Genomic DNA, 20,390 nt, shown 5'->3' on the forward strand with positions numbered 1-20,390 from the left:
ATCTTTATGTATTTGGGTGCTGCCATGTTGGGTGCATATTTACAATTGTTGTATCTTCACAATGGATTGTTCTCTTTATGATTATATAGTGTCCTTTTTTGTTTAAAAATGTTTTAAAAAAATGTTTTTCTGGGATCCCTGGGTGGCACAGCGGTTTGGCGCCTGCCTTTGGCCCAGGGTGCGATCCTGGAGACCCGGGATCGAGTCCCGCGTCGGGCTCCCTGCATGGAGCCTGCTTCTCCCTCTGCCTGTGTCTCTGCCTCTCTCTCTCTCTCTATGTGGCTATCATGAATAAATAAATAAAATCTTAAAAAAAAATAAAAATAAAAATGGTTTTCTTCTTTTTTAAAGATTTTATTTATTCACGAGAGACAGAGAGAGAAAGGCAGACACACAGGCAGAGGGAGAAGCAGGCTCCCTGTGGGGGGCCTGATGCAGGACTCAATCCCAGGACCCCGGGATCAGGCCCTGAGCTAAAGGCAGATACTCAACCACTGAGCCACCCAGGTAACCCCCCCCCCCAAATTTTACTTTGTAGGCTCCACACCAAGTGTGGAGCCCAATGTGGGGCTTGAACTCACAACCCTGAGATCAAGAGTCCCATGCTCTACCAGCTGAGCTAGGCAGGTTCCTTTGTCTTTTGTTACAATCTTTCTTTAAACTCTATTTTGTCTTGATACAAGTATTGCTACTCCTGCTTTCTTTTCACTTCTATTTGCATGGTAAATACTTCTCCATCTTTTCATTTTCAGTCTGCAGGTGTCTTTTAGTCTGAAGTTAGTTTCCTGTAGGTAGCACGTAGATGCGTCTTGCTTTTTTATCCATTCAGTCACCTTATATCTTTTGGAGTATTTGTATTAAAACTACTAAACTGTCTTCCCAAGTGCTATACCATTTTGCATTCCTACCAGCAAAGGATGGAAGTTTCTATTGTTCCACATCCTTGTCAGCATTTGACTTTGTCAGTGTTCTGGATTTTGGCCAGACTAATAGGGGTGTAGTGGTATCTTCTTTTAATTTGTAATTCTGGGGATCCCTAGGTAGCGCAGCGGTTTGGCGCCTGCCTTCGGCCTAGGGCGCGATCCTGGAGACCCGGGATCGAATCCCACATCAGGCTCCCAGTGCATGGAGCCTGCTTCTCCCTCTGCCTGTGTCTCTGCCTCTCTCTCTCTCTCTCTCTCTGTGACTATCATAAATAAATACAAATTAAAAAAAATAATAATTTGTAATTCTGTAATGACATGTGATGTTGAACACCTTTTCATATGTTTATTATGCCGGGATCCCTGGGTGGCGCAGCGGTTTAGCGCCTGCCTTTGGCCCAGAGCGCGATCCTGGAGACCCGGGATCGAATCCCACGTCGGGCTCCCGGTGCATGGAGCCTGCTTCTCCCTCTGCCTGTGTCTCTGCCTCTCTCTCTCTCTCTCTCTCTCTGTGACTATCATAAAAAAAAAAAAAAAAAAAAAAAAAAGAGCCTGCATATGTTTATTATGCCAATTGTGTATCTTTGGTGAGATGTCTATTTAGGTCTTTTGCCCAATTTTCAATCAGTCTACTTTCTTATTATTAAGAGTTCTTTATTTCAGATAAGTCTTATATCAAATGTGTTTTGGCAAATGGTTTCTCTCAATCTGTGGCTTTTTTTCTCATTCTCTTGACTTTCTTCTTTTTTTAAAGGCAGAAAATAAATTCAGACAGGAAAACTTACTAAGAAACTCAGGTAAGACTGTTGGTGGGAATGTGAAATGGTGCAGCCACTCTGGAAAACTGTGTGGAGGTTCCTCAAAGAGTTAAAAATAGACCTGCCCTACGACCCAGCAATTGCACTGTTGGGGATTTACCCCAAAGATACAGATGCAATGAAACGCCGGGACACCTGCACCCTGATGTTTATAGCAGCAATGTCCACAATAGCCAAACTGTGGAAGGAGCCTCGGTGTCCATCGAAAGATAAATGGATAAAGAAGATGTGCTTTATGTATACAATGGAATATTACTCAGCCATTAGAAATGACAAATACCCACTTCAACGTGGATGGAACTGGAGGGTATTATGCTGAGTGAAATAAGTCAATCGGAGAAGGAAAAACATTATATGTTCTCATTCATTTGGGGAATATAAATAATAGTGAAAGGGAATAGAAGGGAAGGGAAAAGAAATGGGTAGGAAATATCAGAAAGGGAGAGAGAACATAAAGACTCCTAACTCTGGGAAACGAACTAGGGGTGGTGGAAGGGGAGGAGGGCGGGGGGTGAGGGTGAATGGGTGACGGGCACTGAGGGGGGCACTTGACAGAATGAGCACTGGGTGTTATTCTGTATGTTGGCAAATTGAACACCAATAAAAAATAAATTATTAAAAATAAAAAATAAAATAAAAATAAAACCAAAAGAAAAAAAAAGAAACTCAGGTAAGGCTAAAGCTAAGTAGGGAGCCACAAAGTAATAGTAGGGTCCTTCTCCAATATTCTCAAATCACTGAGAAATTTCAGGCACAAATTTTGTTTTTAATGTAGAAAGATAGTCTATTTATAAAACTGTGTCTTTTTTCACACCATTCAATAAAATGCTACCCACATCAAAAGGGCCCTGTAACATTGTACAGAAATTAGGTTCTCTCTAGTGGTGCCTACATGGTTCAGTTGGCAGAGCACGTGACTCTTGATCTTCGGGTCATGAGTTCAAACCCCATGTTAGGCACAGAACCTAATTTAATTAATTAATTAACTTATTTATGCATGCCTACTTAAAAAATTAGGTTCTATCTAGAATGAGTTCAAGAAGCACCAAATCATTTCAGAATGGAGTTTCTAAATAAACAGAAGGAGACGTAGTGGTGAAACAAGCAGCCAGGGTGCTTTTGGAAGGCATTTTTAAGGGTTACAGAAAGAAAAGCGTTATTAAAAAAAGGGGGAAGGGAGAGGCCACTCTTGTAGGTGGCTCTCACATAGATAATAGAAACTGATGGGAAAAGAGATTTGAAAAACAAGACTGCACATAGACACATCCCTCAATTGTCCCAGAAGATAACTAGTGTCTTTTCTAAGAAATCTTACTATCAGGTCACAATGAAATTACCTTGCTACTAATACTACAGCTGCCATCTTGCATAATGAATAGTAAATTAATAATTGTAACAAGTGTTGCAGCTCTAGGAAGGCAAAGAACTATATATATCAACAGCACTATTTCAAACACAAATTCACATTTATACAAATTTGTTTTTATTTCCCAACCCACAGCTCAATCATTTCACATTAAGACTGAAAAACAAGGCAAGAAAACAGGAATAAAAAGTGAAGAAATATTTGTATTATATTCAAGCATTTGTCTTTTCTGATTATATAAGAGAAAATGAGTATTAGGAAATCCAACTTCAAAGGAGAAATTCAAAATGCTTCCAAAGAGAATCAGAAAGCTGATCTGTAAAGCCAGAGACCAGTGATCCAATTTGTTTGATTCAGTGGTTTTAGATTCCAGGTCTTAGCCTTACCCTTACTCTACCCTATGTCCTGTACTTCAAATGAAAACAGAAGTGCTCTTAAGGACTATCACACTCAAAGTTCTTCAACAGAACTTTGAAGCAAAGGCTGGGCACCGCAATAAACTGAAGACTTGCTTGGTTTTCTTCTTCTAAGGAGTTTTTAAAGCTAAAGTTTCTCTTCTCACAGACTGTCACATAAAATGGGAATTTCTTTGTCCCCTCCATGCCATCACACCAAAAAATAAATAAATAAAAATTCAAAAAGGGTAAATGAAACTGGCTTTTAAAACCAGCTAAAGAAAGTTAAAACTGAATTAACCCTAAAGGGGTTAGAAGATTTTAAAACAGGGAAAAGTAAACACAAAAAAAATCCCACAGGCATAGTGACAACTTGCTAAGCTGAAATGCCTGGACTTTGGCAGGAGTGTCATGTTTTCCAAAGCTCACTTCTGGAAATCTTACGCTGGATTCAGAAAAATTCCTAACAAAATGAGCCAACAGTCAGGAATAGGTTATTGAGCAGGGGAAATCAATGATTCCATTTACAAACACATCAGCAAAGAGAGGCCTTCCTGGGAGGAAGGTTTGAGGAAGGTTCACATTCTGTCATGAACCTTTCTAGCTGCTGAATTTCACCATGTTCTCATTCTTAATTTAAAAGCTGAAGCTTATTAAAGATCAGTAATAGAGCAAGTGTGTGTCAGGGGTGAAGAGTGTAGGAAAAAATCAACATAGGGCACTGTAAAGCAACTAAAACATACAGAAAAAAACTTTATCTGACTTCTCTCAGGAGGCTAAGGAATGACTTAAAGGCCCCTTTCAAAATCTTCAAAGCCAACTTGTATCACAGGTGTCATAAACTCAATCCCCAGACAAGATTAGGTCAGAAGGGCCTGAATATGCCACCAGCTGGTTTTACTACGTGCCTTTCACACTTGCCAGTAATAGCAATATCTTGAAAACTTTGCCTCACAGGCCTTTTTATTACCTTTCTCAGTTGCCCAAATAAAGTAACTGTCTACTTTAAGAAACTTGGAATGACTTCGTTCATTATCACCTCTGGCGCCAGAAATGGTAACTGCTTAGTAAGCAGAACTTAGAAGGTGTAATTGTTGCTTCTGCAGGTCTCCACAGCTCATGTTGGCTGTGGAGGCTCTTAAAGGATCCCCCGTATTCACCCTTCCATCTATGCAGGTACAGTACTGCCTCCGTTTGCTCTACAAAGACCACAAGGCAATTTCCAGCTGACATTTAGAATGGAACTTATTTCTTGGTGCTATCAGGTATAAAAGGAAAAAAAAAAAAAAAAGAAGAAAAGGCATCTTATTCTACTGGGTTGGTGAAAAAACCCCACCAACACAAAAACCATTTCCATCCCTGTTGCTCCTACAGGAGTACAGCTGAGTTCAAAACTCTAACCTCCCTAACCAGCCCACATCCTGGCCGTCCAGTCACAGGAAGAACAGGTTTTCGCACAACTGGATGGCTGGTTCATGATGCAAGATTTGTCCTGACAGGAAAGCAAGCTTGTGGGCATACTTGCAAGGAGCTGGAACTCTGATGGTGCCAGGCCAATTCCAGTACATGTGGCACAATTTGAAAGTCAACCTGTAGGCCAAGAAGAAAATACGATCCATATGACTCTCCATCTTCAATTTGGGAATGACTCTGAGTGTATGACACACAGCATACTTTAAAAAAAAACTGAGAGACTGAGAAAAACATGATGCAACTTTTGGGAATCATAATTTTTAAGTGGGATTATTTCTTTTCCACTATTTGTAAATCAAGAGGACATGGGTAATTTAGGTGCCCCCGTTTTTAGATCGAAACAAGATAAACACAGAAGAACTTTTTTTCCTCCCTCAAGAATAGGCTGCAGAAGAGTAAGTACCCTAGCACAGTACTGATATAATCTGAGCCCAAGGACATTGGGTCTCAAAACTGGCTGTATGTCATAATCATCCAGAGCAGTTTTTAAAATAAAATGCCTCAGAATGCTGGGGGTAAGGCTTGGGTGTCACTATTTTTTTTAAAGCTCTCCAAATAATTTTAATGTGCACAAGAAATACCAATCACTCTTGAAAAAGATACCATTATCAAGAAAGCCAAAAAGAAATTAAAAGGGAAAATATTCTGGAGGGCGGGGATTGACCCCATTTTAGCTAGCTGGCCAGAATTAATTACGAGAGAGAAAGAGTAAGTTATCTCTCGGTCAGTTTACCTCTGCATGTGATCAGGGCTCAGGTTTGCAGTGTTGAGAACACAGACGTAATGGGTAGGAATGCCACAACCTTGCCGTACATGATGAGCAAGAAGGTAGAAGTCCACCCTGGGAAGGAAAAAGTACAAAGGAATGATATGGTCAGATTTGGCTAAAGATAGCTGGAAAAGATCTTGGCGATCACTTTGGCTCCTTCACCTAAGGCTCAAAGAGGTCAAATGACTGGATCAAGGAAACACACAGACCACACCATGATTACAATGCAGGTTTCCAGACTCAATAGGTTATTTAAGAATGGTAGTAGAAACCACCAAATCTGCATGCATAGGCTTAAAAAAGCATGCATAACCTTAGGAAAAACGTGTGTTCAATATTTTATACCTAAGAAGTAAAGGATTTATTATTGGCTTTTTAATTGTTTTTGAAAATACTTTATAACAGTAAAATCTCTGAGGATTCCATTCCACATCTTTCCAGGCAACTTCCCCATTTCAATACCCAGGGAACAGATAACTCCTTCAACCTATTCTTACTAAAATATAATGTTTTCCCCACTTACCACTCACAGCTTGTTATGGTATGATCTACCACAGTCCCAGGGGAGGGAGTCACAAAGTGCTCAGTAGCAGCCAGGTACAGATTGGTGCTGATTTTCTTCTGAACTACAAATACTACCATCTTGGGCTGATAATTCTCAAAAGCTTCAAAACACTTCTGTAGCTGAGGAATCTCATAGTTGGCAACCGTCTTTAGTTGGCCATCAGACACTCCATCACGGTACACTACGATCTTCTCTGGGAGACAGTGGTTTACCTGCAACGACACCATGCTGAGGTGAACTGTGGGGCCTGGGACAATGACCCCTTAGGGAGAGGCTGACTCAGCACAGCCTGGAGATCTGGCAGCAGGGCCCAAACCCCCCAGAAGGGAAGAGGGGAAAGTTTCTAGTCATTTCCAGACTTCCTCAGGGTAGTAAAACAGAAATGCTACAGCAAAGGTGTTATAAAATATGAAAGCAAAAATAGGCCAGTGATGAGTCACATATATAATAAGGCACATAAATAGTATGAACGTTAAAAGGAATGGTAGGGAAATTATGGGGTGACTCCATCTTCCTTTGACTTGGATTTAACATGAATTACTGTCTAGGCAAAGAACAAGGTAAACTGTTAGAGAAATTCTAACACATGACTGCACATTCTACAGATCCACCATCTTCACATTTTTTGTGTACAAGCAACATCCAAAGTTGCTAATTAGTGAAAAGGTCCTTTACTAAATGTTATCCTATAATCAGGTATAATGTGAAACATTTTTAATTTAACTAATTAATTAGCAAAAAGTCATGGTAAATTGTCTATGGATCCAAATCAAATTTGCTAGTTTGGATCAGTTTGAATAATAATCTGTTTCCCGTTTAGAAAATTTAATTATCTTCTAGCTGGGTTTGATTTCAATAGTTTAAGAGAATAAGATGCTCTATTTTAAACTAGAACTTCCCTGAAAAGTGCTTTAGTTTGTTTACTTATTTAGTTTTTTTTTTTTTTTATTTTTTATTTTTTTATTTTTATTTATTTATGATAGTCACAGAGAGAGAGAGAGAGAGAGGGGCAGAGACATAGGCAGAGGGAGAAGCAGGCTCCATGCACTGGGAGCCCGACGTGGGATTCGATCCCCGGTCTCCAGGATCGCGCCCTGGGCCAAAGGCAGGCGCCAAACCGCTGCGCCACCCAGGGATCCCATTTATTTAGTTTTTAAAGATTTTATTTATTTAGTCATGAGAGACACAGAGAGAGGCAGAGACATAGGCAGAGGAAGAAGCAGAATCCCTATAAGGAGCCCTATGTGGGACTCGATCCCAGATCCTGGGATCACACCCTGAACGGTGGGCACTCAACCGATGAGCCACCCAGGCATCCCAAAAGTGCTGTAGTTTAATTCACAGTAAGTGGCAGTTTGATTCTAATCCAGTTGTATAGGTTACTCACAATTTCTCCCCAAAACCTGAATTATTACTGAATTAAATACACACAAATACATTCTTTTTTCCCCACACCACTCTTTATTCTTAAGTTTCAATTCAAAGAATACTTTTTTAAAATAATCATTTAGAATCTTTCTGGAGTTTAAGTTCAGAATTTCAAATATTTCATAAATTTTTTAAAAACACCTCAGGTATGTCATTTACAAATGTGTGTATTCAACTTCACAGTCCAAAACTGAAATTATTGCTCCAGTTTGTACTACTCTTTTGTTTTTGTGTTGTCTTTGGCTGTCCAGCATCTATTCTACCTTTTTTAGTAAGAACATTTAGTTTCCTCCTACCCCCAGTAGGGTAAGTCTGCTAAGGACTATTAATTGAGGTGCCTTCCCCACGTCCAAGATTTTTCAGCACTCCTGATCTGTGGGGCTAGATAATTCTCTTTTGCAGGGGCTGACACTATAGGATATTTAGCATTCCTGGCTACTCACTAGATGCCAGTAGTAATTGCCCTCAGTTGTAACTAAAAATTCCTCTAGACATTGCCCACTGGGAGGATAAAATTGCCCCTAGCTGAGAACCACTGCACTAACCAGAGGACATAAAGATAACTCAAGTAGTGCCAACATAAGGCTCCTCCTTGCTCTGAATCTTGAGCAGAGAATGAAAATCACTTGGATTTCAGTCCCTCTGTGGTAGTGTCTCTTTATGTCCTTGCTTCCGGAACTTTAGGAGCTAACCTGATTCCTGTCCATTTCCCAGTTTTATGGGGTTATTTTCAAGATTTTATTTATTTGAGAGAGAACGTACATGGGAGAGGAAGAGGGAGAGAGCACTGGCATGCGCCCTAGCACAAAACAGGCAGGCAGCTGGAAAGGGAGTAGACTTCCTGCTGATCAGGGAACCTGACCTGGGCTCAATCCCAGGACCCTAGGATCATGACTTGAGCTGAAGACAAATGTTTAACCGACTGTGCTACCCAGGTGCCTCATTTGCCAGCTTGATGCTAAACCTTCCCAGCAATCCTGAGACTCTCCATAATTGTATCAATTAATTCCTATTTTGCTAAAGTTAACACATTTCTGTGACTTCTCAAAGACCTTACTGATACACTGTGTTAAAAGGTGGATCCAAAAAAAAAAAAAAAGGTGGATACATGGGACACCTGGGTGGCTCAGTGGTACAGCGCCTGCCTTTGGCCCAGGGCATGACCCCAGGGTCCTGAGATGGGAGTCCTGCATCATGCTCCCTGCATGGAGCCTGCTTCTCCCTCTGCCTGTGTCTCTGCCTGTGTCTCTCATGGATAAATAAATAAAATCTTTTTAAAAAAATAAAAATAAATAAATAAAAGAGGGATACCACCAAGTTAGATCAAGGAGAAACTCAATTCCCAGATATGGAAACAGAGAGGAAGGGTCCTGGATGTGGGACTGACTCTGACTTTGTTCCTTGGCTATGCTCTTGAACACTTTCCTCGGTTGTAAAATGGAGATAAATAATCACCTTACCTTCTTAGCAGAGTTAAGAGGGATGAAGTAAAACATATATACAGTTGAACATTGAACATGAGCTTTAACTGTGTGGGTCCATTTATATATGATTTTTTTTCAATACAGTACTGTAAATGTTATTTTTTCTTCCTTACCATTTTTCTTAACATTTTCTTTTCTCTAGCAGAATGTGACACATTTAACATACAAAATATATGTTGTCTATATTATTGGTAAGGCTTCTGGTCAATGGCAGGCTATTAAGTTTTTGAGAAGTCAAAAGTTATATACAGATTTTTGACTACATGGGGGGCTGGTGCCTCTAACCTTGTGTTGTTCAATAGGCAACTACATTTATCTTTAAAAGCTATTGAGAACGAGCTAGATCAAGGAAATACAGATATTTCGAAGCAATGAGAAGGGACATAATGAGATCAATGGAGTGAAAAATAGAATCATATTCATCTGAAGTATTCACTGACATCACCTCTTTCTTTAAAATTTGCTAACCAACCACTGAGTGTAAGATACTATACTTGGCCCTATACAATCTGCCAACAAAAGTGAAAGACATGATTCCTGTCTTATCAAGGGGCTTAAAAATCTAATAATAGTTAACAATGGTAAGTTTTCTAGGTCATCTAATCCAGTATCCTCACTTCATAAATGATGATTATGATCTAGACAGGGAGCAGGATATAAAATAAATCACAATATTGAAACATAAATGTTAAATGCATATTACTAAAGCCACTTCAGTACTGTAAGAGTAAATACAGTAAATAAGTTCATGAGTACTCTGAGAGCAGGATAACACTTGTCTGATGTGGTACTGTTAGCAGTGACTATAATGGCAAGGATCAAGTAGGAAATCAGTATCTTCTGAGTCTGAGATGTTCTTTTAGGTATATCTCCATTCATTCACAGAACACTCAATGCCACTAAATGCAAGCAATTGTGCTCAGAATTTAAAAATTACTTTTATACCATCCAAATATTCATGGAACCCAAATTAAAACTGGAGAGACAGACACATAAAATAAATGCTCAGGATAAATTATAAATAACATAACAAAGGGGTAAATAAAATACTGTAAGAACAGAAAAGTATAATATACTTGTCATCTGGAGGGAGAAATGAACATTATGTCTCAGGAAAATGTATAATGAAGGATCAGCAGACAATTCAAGCAGCAAAGAAGGGTAAAAGGATTCCAGATAGAACACAGAACACAAGCAAAGGCTTAAATTATGGCTGGAGAAGGGGTAAGAAAACAACTAAGGTATAGCAGTAAGAAAACCACTATATGATCAGTCACACATTTGAAAAACTGCTCTGGCAACCATCTAAAAAACAGATCAAGGGCACCTGGGTGGCTCAGTCAGTTAAACATCTGCCTTTGGCTCAGGTCAAAAGGGTCCTGGGATTAACCCCCACATTAGGCTCTCTACTCAGTGTGGAACCTGCTTCTCCCTCTCCCTGCCCGCCCCCTACTTGTGCTCTCTCTCTCTCAAATAAATAAAATCTTTTTTTAAAAATTAAAAGTTAAAAAAATTAAAAACAGATCAGTGATGATTAAGAATGGGTATTAGGACTACATTACTTCCAGTTCAGGATGTCAAAAGACACCAAAAACCTTTATTCTTATGGTAACAAAAAAAAATCAAAAGGTAAAAATCACACTTCCAGGGGGCCCTGTGTGGCTCAAGTTGGTTAAGCGTCCAACTCTTGGTTCTGGCTCAGGTCCTGATCTTGCAGTCACAGGACTGAGCCCCACATGGGCTCCATGATCCGCTTGGAGTCTGTTTCAGATGCTTTCTCCCTCTGGCCCTCCCCCTGCTCATGCATGTGTGTGCTCTCTTTCTCTCTAAAATAAATAAATAGATACATACATACATACATACATACATAAATAAATAAATAAAATCTTTTTTTAAAAAAAATCACACTTCCATATGGGACTATCAAAGACCAGCCAATGCAAGAAAGCCTTGATAAACTGACTTGGACAAAAGCCTTCACAGATGAGCAGTGAATTTCTGAAACATCCAGGAGACAAATGCCAAGAGTGAGTGTGGGTAGCAGGAAGAGGAGGCCTAAAGCTGGAGAAATTTTATCAAAAACAGACCAGACTGACGGGATTCTGAGGAGATGGTGGAGGAGGAAGAACAAAGAATTTGTTCCCCACCCGCTCACCTCCAGATAACAAATGCACTAGCAGAATACACCTGATATAAACAGTTTTGGAATGCTAGAGTTTGTGGAAGGCTTACAACTTCCCAGGAAGACTTGGACAGTGAGAGCAGAAATAACCTGCAGCCCTATCTCCATGCTCACTGACACTGCTCAGTACTGTCCTACAGATACTGGGATCTGTGCTCTGATTGCTGCTTCTGATTACATGTGTGCAAACAGGCAGGGAGCTATTCTTGCTGCCATCTATCTCTCCAGCTAAATTGACTTCCAGAGGATTTAATGAGCAAGTGCCATCCTCCCCCATGCTCTTCATTTTTCTCTTTCTCCTTTTATGAGGGTCAGGGACTGAAGACTAGACATTCAAATACAATTGCATTTATGTCAAGACTCTGTGACAAATGCATGCCCAGACAAAAAGCCAAAAGAACCAAGGAGGCCTTAAGTCCCAGCACTCATAGCCTAGAGCAATCAAAAAGGAAAACTAACAAAGAACAGCAAAGCCCTGAAGAAGGGGAAGAATCTGATTTCCAAAGTTACCACATCATTAGATTCAAATGTCCAGTTTTCAACAAAACTCACAATGCAAACAAACAGGAAAGCATGGCCCAAAGGAAAATATTAAATCAAGACAAACTGTTGCTGCCAAAGACGTCATGGCAGTTATAATGACCAAAGGCCTTAAAACAATGATTTTAAAGATGCTCAAAGAACCAAAGAGAGATATGGACAAAGTAAACAAAAGTGGAAATATTAATAAAGAAAATACCTAAAAAGTAACTAAAAATAACTTCTAGAGTTGAAAAGCACAATAACTGAAATGAAAATTCACTACATGGATTCAAATCCAGAGCTGAACAAGCAGAAGGAAAAAAACCAGCAAACTGGAAGTTTGTATAGTGGATATTATTGAGTCAAAGGAAAAAGACTGAAAAGAGAATAGTGCCTCAGGGACAATAGGACACCATCTAGCGGGACAACCTAAGTATCATGTGACTCCCAAGAGAACAGAGAGAATATCTGAAAAAATAATGGCTGACAACTTCCTAAATCTGATGAAAGACATGAATATAAACATTGAAGAAGCTCAATGACCTCCAAGTAAGATAAATTCAAAGAGAACCACATTGATGACACATGATCAAAATTTCAAAAGCCATAGACAGAATCCTGAAAATAAGAAAAAATCACCATACACACACAATACTCAGTAAGATTATCAGCAAATTGATCATTAGAAATTCTGGTGACTAGAATGTAGTGAGCTGATATATTTCAAAGGGTAAGAGAGAAAAACTGTCACTCAAAACTTATACCAGCAAATTATTTCTTCAAAAAGTAAAGAAATTAAGACATTCCCAGATAAACAAAAGTTGAAAGAGTTTCTTGCCAAGAGGCATGTGATGTAAGAAATGCTCAAAGGAGTCCTGTAGTGTGAAATAAAAGAATACTTGACAGGGGCACCTGGGTGGCTCAGTCAGTTACACATCTGTTTTTGGCTTGGGTCATGATCCTGGGATCCTGGGATGGAGCCCTGCATGACGCTCCCTGCAAAGCTTCTCCTCACCCCACCCCCCCACACACACACCCACCCCTTCCCCTGCCTGTTCTTTCTCTCTCTCAAATAAATATGAAAAAATAAAATAAAACAAAAGAATACCTGACAGCAATGTGTAGCCATGTGAAGAAATTAAGATTTCAATAAAGGTTAAGTATGATTTTAACAACTGTTGGTACGACATTTTAAATTTTTCTACATGATTTATGAAATTAGTAAATTTTTAAAAAGTATTACTCTAGAACTTAGTAAAGGGACACCTTGGGGGTGGCTCAGTGGTTGAGCATCTGCCTTTGGCTCACGTTGTGATCCTGGGGTTGTGGGGTCGAGTCCCCCATCGGGCTCCCATGGGGAGCCTACTTCTACCTCTGCCTATATCTCTGCCTCTCTCTTTGTGTCTCACGGATAAATACATAAAATATTTTTAAAAATAATAAAACCTTGTATTCTATCACTTTGGTTTGTAACTCCAAATCTTGCTTTTTACAAAATTTAAAGACCAGTGTATTTAAGAGGATTATCAGTCTAAATTTTGGGGCACATAATGTATAAAGATATATAATTTTATGATATTAACATCTAAAGAGGTAGAGATGGACCGGTAAAAGAACAGAATTTTTATATATTATTGGTGTTAAACTACTATACATTCAAATTAGAGTATTAGAACTTTAGGATGTTAAATGTAATCCCCATGTTAACTGCATGGAAAATAGCTACTGAGGGCATTTGGGTGACTCAGTCAGTTAAGTGTCTGCCATTGGCTCAGGTCATGATCTGGTTCTGGGATCCAGCTCCCCACATGGGAGCCTGCTTTTCCTTCGCCCTCTGCCACTCCCCCTACTTGTGTCTCTTATGCTCTGTCTCTTTCTGTCTCAAATAAAGATGTTTAAAGTTTTATTTGAGAGAGAGCCCACAAGCGGGGAATAGGGTCAGAGAGGGAGAAGCAGACTCTCTGCTGAGAGGGGAGCCCAATGTGAGGCTCGATCCCAGGACCCTGAGACCATGACTTGAGCTGAAGACAGATGCTCAACTGACTAAGCCACCCAGGTGCCCAATAAATGTTTTTTTAAAAAAGAAAACAGCTACTGAACATACACAAAAGGAAATGAGAGCACCCTCAACAAAATCAACACAAGGAGGTCCACACCAAGACACTTGAAAATTAAAATGGCAAAAAGCAGGACGCCTGGGTGGCTCAGTGGTTGAGCGTCTGCCTTTGCACAGGCCAAAAGTAGAGATAAAGATAGTAAAAGAAAAGAAAATAGTTACATTCACTGGAAACCACAAAACCCTATCAGCTTATTTTTCAGCAGAAACATTTCAGGTCAGAAGGAGTGGCATGATATAATCAAAGTACTGAAAGGAAAAAAATGTCTGTCCAAGAATTCTTTACCCAGCAAGGTTATCATTCAGAATAGAAGGAGATAGTTTCGCAAACAAAAGTTAAAGAAGTTCATCACCATTAGACCAGCATTATAAGAAATATTAAAGGAAATTCTTTTTTTTAAGTTTTATTTATTTATTCACGAGAGACAGAGAGAGAGAGGCAGAGACACAGGCAGAGGGAGAAGCAGGCTCCATGCAGGGAACCTGACGTGGGCCTCAATCCCAGGTCTCCAGGATCACACCCTGGGCTGACAGCAGTGCTAAACTGCTAAGCCACTGGGGCTGCCCAGGAAATTCTTTGAGTGAATAGAAAAAGCCGTAACAGGAGTAAGAAAATTATGAAAGGAAAAAAATTTCAAAAGTAAATGCAAACACGTAAGTAGGAGATTAATCACTTATAAGACCTGTATAGAGGTTAAAGCACAAAAGCAGTAAAATAAATTATACCTATAAAAATCAGTCAAGGGAGTCATAAAATAAAAGAATGTAAAGTAGAATATATACATACACCATGGTTGGTGGGAGGAATAAAAATTTAGTGTTTCTAGAATGAGTTCAAACTTAAGCAACCCATAAGATGTTATATATGAACCTAACAGCAGCCACAAATCAAAAACCTTAATACACAAAAAATAAAGAAAATGGAATCCAGGTATATCACTAAAGAACGCCATCAAACTATTAGGCAAAAGAGGAAGAGAAGGAAGAACAGAGAAGAACTATTAGAACAACCATAAAACAAGTAGGGGTGCCTGAGTGGCTCAGTTGGTTTCTGCTGAGAGCATGATCTCAGGACTGAGAGATCAGGTTCCACATGGAGTCTGCTTAAGACTGTCTCACTCCTCTTTTCCCCCCTCTGTTCCTCTCCCCACTTGAGTGCGAGCATGTGCGTGTTTTCTCTCTCTCTCTCAAATAAATAAATAAACAAAATCTTTAAGACAACCATAAAACAAGTAACAAATGTTGGGCGTGTATACCTACCAATAATTAAATTTAAATGGACTAAATGCTCTCATAAAAAGACATAGGGTTATTGAATGGATAAGAAGCAAGACCCATGTATATGCTGCCTACAAGAAAATCACTTCAGATCTAAAGACACACACAGACAGAAAAGGGAGGGATGGAGAAACATTTATTAGGCAAATGGAAGTAAAAAATAAACCAAAAAAAAAAAAGAAAAAAAACCAGAGTAGCAATACTTGTATTAGACAAAATATACATTAAAAGAAAACCTGGGGCGGCCCAGGTGGCTCAGCAGTTTAGCACTGCCTTCAGCCCAGGGTGTGATCCCGGGGAACCGGGATCGAGTCCCACATTGGGCTCCCTGCGTGGAGCCTGCTTCTCCCTCTGCCTGTATCTCTGCCTCTCTCTCTCTCTGTGTGTCTCATAAATAAATAAAATATTAAAAAAGAAAAAAGAAAAAAAAAAGAAAACCTGTAACAAGAAACAACATTACATAATGATGAAGGCAACAATCCAACAAGAGGATACAACAAATGTAAAAAGTTATATACCCAATATGGGAGCACTTGAATATAGAAAGTAACTATTAATAGACATAAAGGAAGAGATTCACAGTAATACAATAATAGGGGACTAGAAAGACATTTCATGCTCATGGATTGGAATAATATTTTTAAAAGTCTATACTATCCAAAGCAATCTACACATTTAGCACAATCCCTATCAAAATACCAACAGCATTATTCATAGAGCTAGAACAATCCTGAAAATTTGTATGGAACCACAATAGACTCCGAATAGCCAAAGCAACCTTAAAAAAGAAAAGCAAAAAAAAAAAAAAAAAAAAAGAAAAGAAAAGCTGGAGGCATCATGGGATGCCCAAGTGGCTCATTGGTTGAGTGTCTGCCTTTGGCTCAGGTCATGATTCTGGGGTCCTGGGATCAAGTCCCACATTGGGCTCCCTGCGGGAAGCCTGCCTCTCCCTTTGCCTATGTCTCTGCCTCTCTGTGTCCTTCCTGAATAAATAAATAAAATCTCAAAAAAAAAAAAGTAGAGACATCACAATTCCAGACTATTATAAAGTAGTATCAGAACAGTATGGTACAGGCACAAAAATAGACACATAGATCAATACAACAGAAAAGAAAACCCAGAAATAAACCCACAACCATATGGTCAATTAATCTTTGAAAAAGCAGAAAAGAATATCCAATGGGAAAAGGACAGTCTCTTCAACAAACGCTGTTGGGAAAACTGGACAGCAACAAGCAAAACAAACAACCCAGACCACTTTCTTACACCATATGCAAAAACAGACTTGAAATGGATGACAGACTTGAATGTAAGACCTGAAACCATAAAAATCCTAGAAGAGAACATAGGCAGTAATATCTCTGACATCAACCATAGCAACTTTTTTCTAGATATGCCTCCTGACACAAGAAACAAAAACAAAAAAAAAAAAAAAAAGAAAGAAAGAAACTATTGGGACTGCACCATAATAAAAAGCTTCTGCAGGGATCCCTGGGTGGCGCAGCGGTTTGGCGCCTGCCTTTGGCCCAGGGCGCGATCCTGGAGACCCGGGATCGAATCCCACATCGGGCTCCCGGTGCTTGGAGCCTGCTTCTCCCTCTGCCTGTGTCTCTGCCTCTCTCTCTCTCTCTCCGTGTGACTATTATGAATAAATAAATTTAAAAAGAAAAAAAAATTAAAAAAAAAAAAAAAAGCTTCTGCACAGTGAAGGAAAAATAATCAACAAAACTAAACGGCAATCTATGGAATGGGAGAGGATATTTGCAAGTGATATATCTGATAAGGAGTTAGTATCCAAAAATACATAAAGAACTTATAAAACTCAATATCCCCCAAATAATCCAATTAAAAAGGGACAGAATAGGGGTGTCTGGGTGGGTCAGTGGTTGAGTGTCTGCCTTTGGCTGAGGTCCTGATTCCAGGGTCATGGGACTGAGTCCCGCATCAGGCTCCCCACAGGGAGCCTACTTCTTCCTCTCGCTATGTCTCTACCCCTCTCTCTGGGTCTCTCATGAATAAATAAAATCTTTTTTAAAAATGGACAGAATAAAAAAAAAATGGACAGAATATATGAACAGACATTTTTCCAAAGACGACATACAGATGACCAAAAGACATATGAAAAGATGTCCATCATCACTTACTATTAAGGAAATACAAATCAAAACTACAATAAGCTATCACTTAATACCTGTCAGACTGGCTAAAATCAACAACACAAGATATAGGTGTTGGTGAAGAGGTGGAGAAAAAGGAATACTTGTACACTGTTTGATGGGAATAAAAACTGGTGCAGCCACTGGGAAAAACAGTATGGAGGCTCCTCAAAAAATTAAAAACGGAACTACCCTACAATCCAGCAACTGCACTACTGGGTATTTACCCAAGAAATACAAAAACACTAAATCAATGGGATATATGCACCCCCTCTATGTTTATAGCACCCTTATTTATTATAGCCAATATATGGAAGCACCCCAAGTATCCATCAATTGATGAATGGATAAAAAAAATTGATGAATGGATAAAGAAGATGTGAAATAATGAAATTTATATTAATTTCTTTAAACTCAGCCATAGAAACATTTTTTTCTAGACAGGACTCCTCAGGCAAGGGAAACAAAAGCATAATTAAACTACTGGAACTAGAGCAAAATAAAAAGCCTTTGTACAGTGAGGGAAACCATCAAGAAAACCATCAAGAAAAGGGCAACCTACTAGAAAAGAGAATAGTAACTGATGATGGACATCTTAATCTCAAGGTCATGAGTTTAAGTCCCATGTTGGGCATGAAGCTGACTTAAAAAAAATGGGCAGAGGATCTAAATAAAATAGACATTTTTCCAAAAAAAGACATACAGATGGCCAACAAACATATGAAATGATGCTCAACATCACTAATCATCAGGGAAATGGAAATGAAAACCACAATGAGATACCACCTTACACCAGTCAGAATAGCTAAAATCAACAACACAAGAAATAACAAGTGATAGTGAAGATGTGGAGAAAAAGGAACCCTCATGCACTGTTGGTAGGAATGCAAAGCGGTGCAGCCACTGTGGAAAACAATATGGAGGTTCTTCAAAAAATTAAAAAGAAAATTACCATATAACCCAGCAATTGCACTGCTGGATATTAATAAAAAGAAAGCAAAAACACTAACTTGAAAAGATATATGCACCCTTTTGCTTATGGAAGCATTATTTACAATAGCCAAGATACAGAATCTATCCAAATATCCACTGATACATAATGGATAAGGAAAATGTGATGTACACAGATACACGCGTGCGCGCGCGCACAGACACACACACACGCCCATAGAGGAATATTACTCAGCTATAAAAACTGAGATCTTGCCATTTGCCAGAACATGACAGACCTAGATGGTATTATGCTAAGTGAAAAAAGTCAGAGAAAAATAAATTCCATATAATTTCACTCATATGTGGAATTTAAGAAAGCAAACGAATGGACAAAGGAGACAACAGACAAAAAAAAAAAACCCCACTTAAATACAGAATGCAAATTGGTGGTTGCCAGAGGGAAGGTGGGTGGGGAAAATGAGTGGAATAGAAAAAATGGATTAAGAATTCACTTGCCTTAATGAGCACTGCATGATGTGTAGAATTGTTGAATCATTATACTGTATACTTTAAACTAATATAACACTCTTAAACATACAATTAAAAAATAAATGAGAAAGGAATTTAGCCATTTTACTACCAAAAAAATGATCAAAGAAGAAAATAGTAATACAGTAAATGGAAAACAAAAAAAGCTATAAGGCACATAGAAAACAATCAGCAAAAGGACGGAATTTCTCTCATTACTTTAAATGTAAATGGATTAAATTCTCCAATTAGAAAAAGACTGGCAGAATAGATTAAAAACACATGATCCAACTATATGCTGTCTACAGGAGACTCACTTTAGATCCAAAAACATATAGATTGAATGTGAAAGAGTAGGAAATGATATTCTGTGCAACAGTAATGAAAAGAAACTAGGGGGGCACCTGGGTGGCTCAGTCAGTTATTTTTATTTTTTTTTAAGATTTTATTCATGAGAGACATAGAGAGAGAGTCAGAGACACAGGCAGAGGAAGATGCAGGCTCCACGCCCGACGTGGGACTGGATCCCAGGACCCAGGATCACGTCCTGAGCCAAAGGCAGATGCTCAACCGCTGAGCCACCCAGGCGTCCCGGCTCAGTCAGTTAAACATCTGACTCTTGATTTTGGCTCAGGTCATGATCTCAGGTTGTGAGATCAAGTCCTGTGTCAGGCTCTGTTGGGTGTGGAGCCTGCTTAAGATTCTCTCTCTCATCATCCCTCTGCCCCTTCTAAAAAAATAAAAGAGAGGAAGAAACTAGGAATGTCTATACGAGTATCAGACAAAATAGACTTTAAATCAGAAATAGTTATGAGACAAAAAACATCATACATTAATAAAAGGTTCCAAAACTGCAGGATGATGTAACAATTATAAACATTTATACAGCTGATAACAGAGCAACAATGTATGAAAATGACAGAATTGTGGGAAGAATTAGGGAAATGCAAATCAAAAGTACAATACACCATCTCACATCCACCAGGATCACTAATAAAAATACACACACACACACACACACACACACAGAAAACTACTGGTAAGAAGGTGGAGATATTGGAGTCCTTGCACACTGTTAGTGGGATTCTTAAATGGTACAGCTGCTGTGGAATACAATGTGGCAGTTCTTAAAAAAATTAAAATAAGACTTACCATCTGATTGATCAATTCCATTTCTGGAGATATATACCCTACAGATTGCGTGAAGGACCTTGAACAGATGTTTGTACACTTGTATTCAATGCAGTATTATTCACAATAGCTAAAATGCAGAAGCAACGCAAGTATCCATAGACAGATGAATGGATAATCGTAATGTAACTATTACACATACAATGGAATATTATCCAGTCCTAAAAAAGGGAGAAAATTCTGCAATATACTACAACATGGGTGAACTTTGAGGATATTATGTTAAGTGAAATAAGTCAGTCACAAAAAGACAAATATTTTAT

At 38.9% G+C, this 20,390-nt stretch overlaps 1 protein-coding gene across 3 annotated transcripts in view; it reads right to left on the reverse strand.

The window, feature by feature from the left end:
• Nucleotides 1–3,201: 3,201 nt before the first annotated feature.
• Nucleotides 3,202–20,390, reverse strand: part of PIWIL2 (piwi like RNA-mediated gene silencing 2) — a 76,405-nt gene continuing 59,216 nt past the window's right edge. For all 3 annotated transcript variants that reach the window (XM_077868902.1, XM_077868899.1, XM_077868900.1), the window contains 3 exons: nucleotides 6,268–6,521; nucleotides 5,709–5,816; nucleotides 3,202–5,092 (listed from right to left, as the gene is read on the reverse strand). In XM_077868902.1, the coding sequence (XP_077725028.1) occupies nucleotides 4,936–5,092; nucleotides 5,709–5,816; nucleotides 6,268–6,521 (519 nt within the window). In that variant the 3' untranslated portion in view covers nucleotides 3,202–4,935. The remainder of the gene's footprint in view (nucleotides 5,093–5,708; nucleotides 5,817–6,267; nucleotides 6,522–20,390) is intronic.

The sequence above is a fragment of the Canis aureus genome, chromosome 24, assembly GCF_053574225.1.
Source record: "Canis aureus isolate CA01 chromosome 24, VMU_Caureus_v.1.0, whole genome shotgun sequence".
Taxonomy (NCBI): Eukaryota; Metazoa; Chordata; class Mammalia; order Carnivora; family Canidae; genus Canis; species Canis aureus.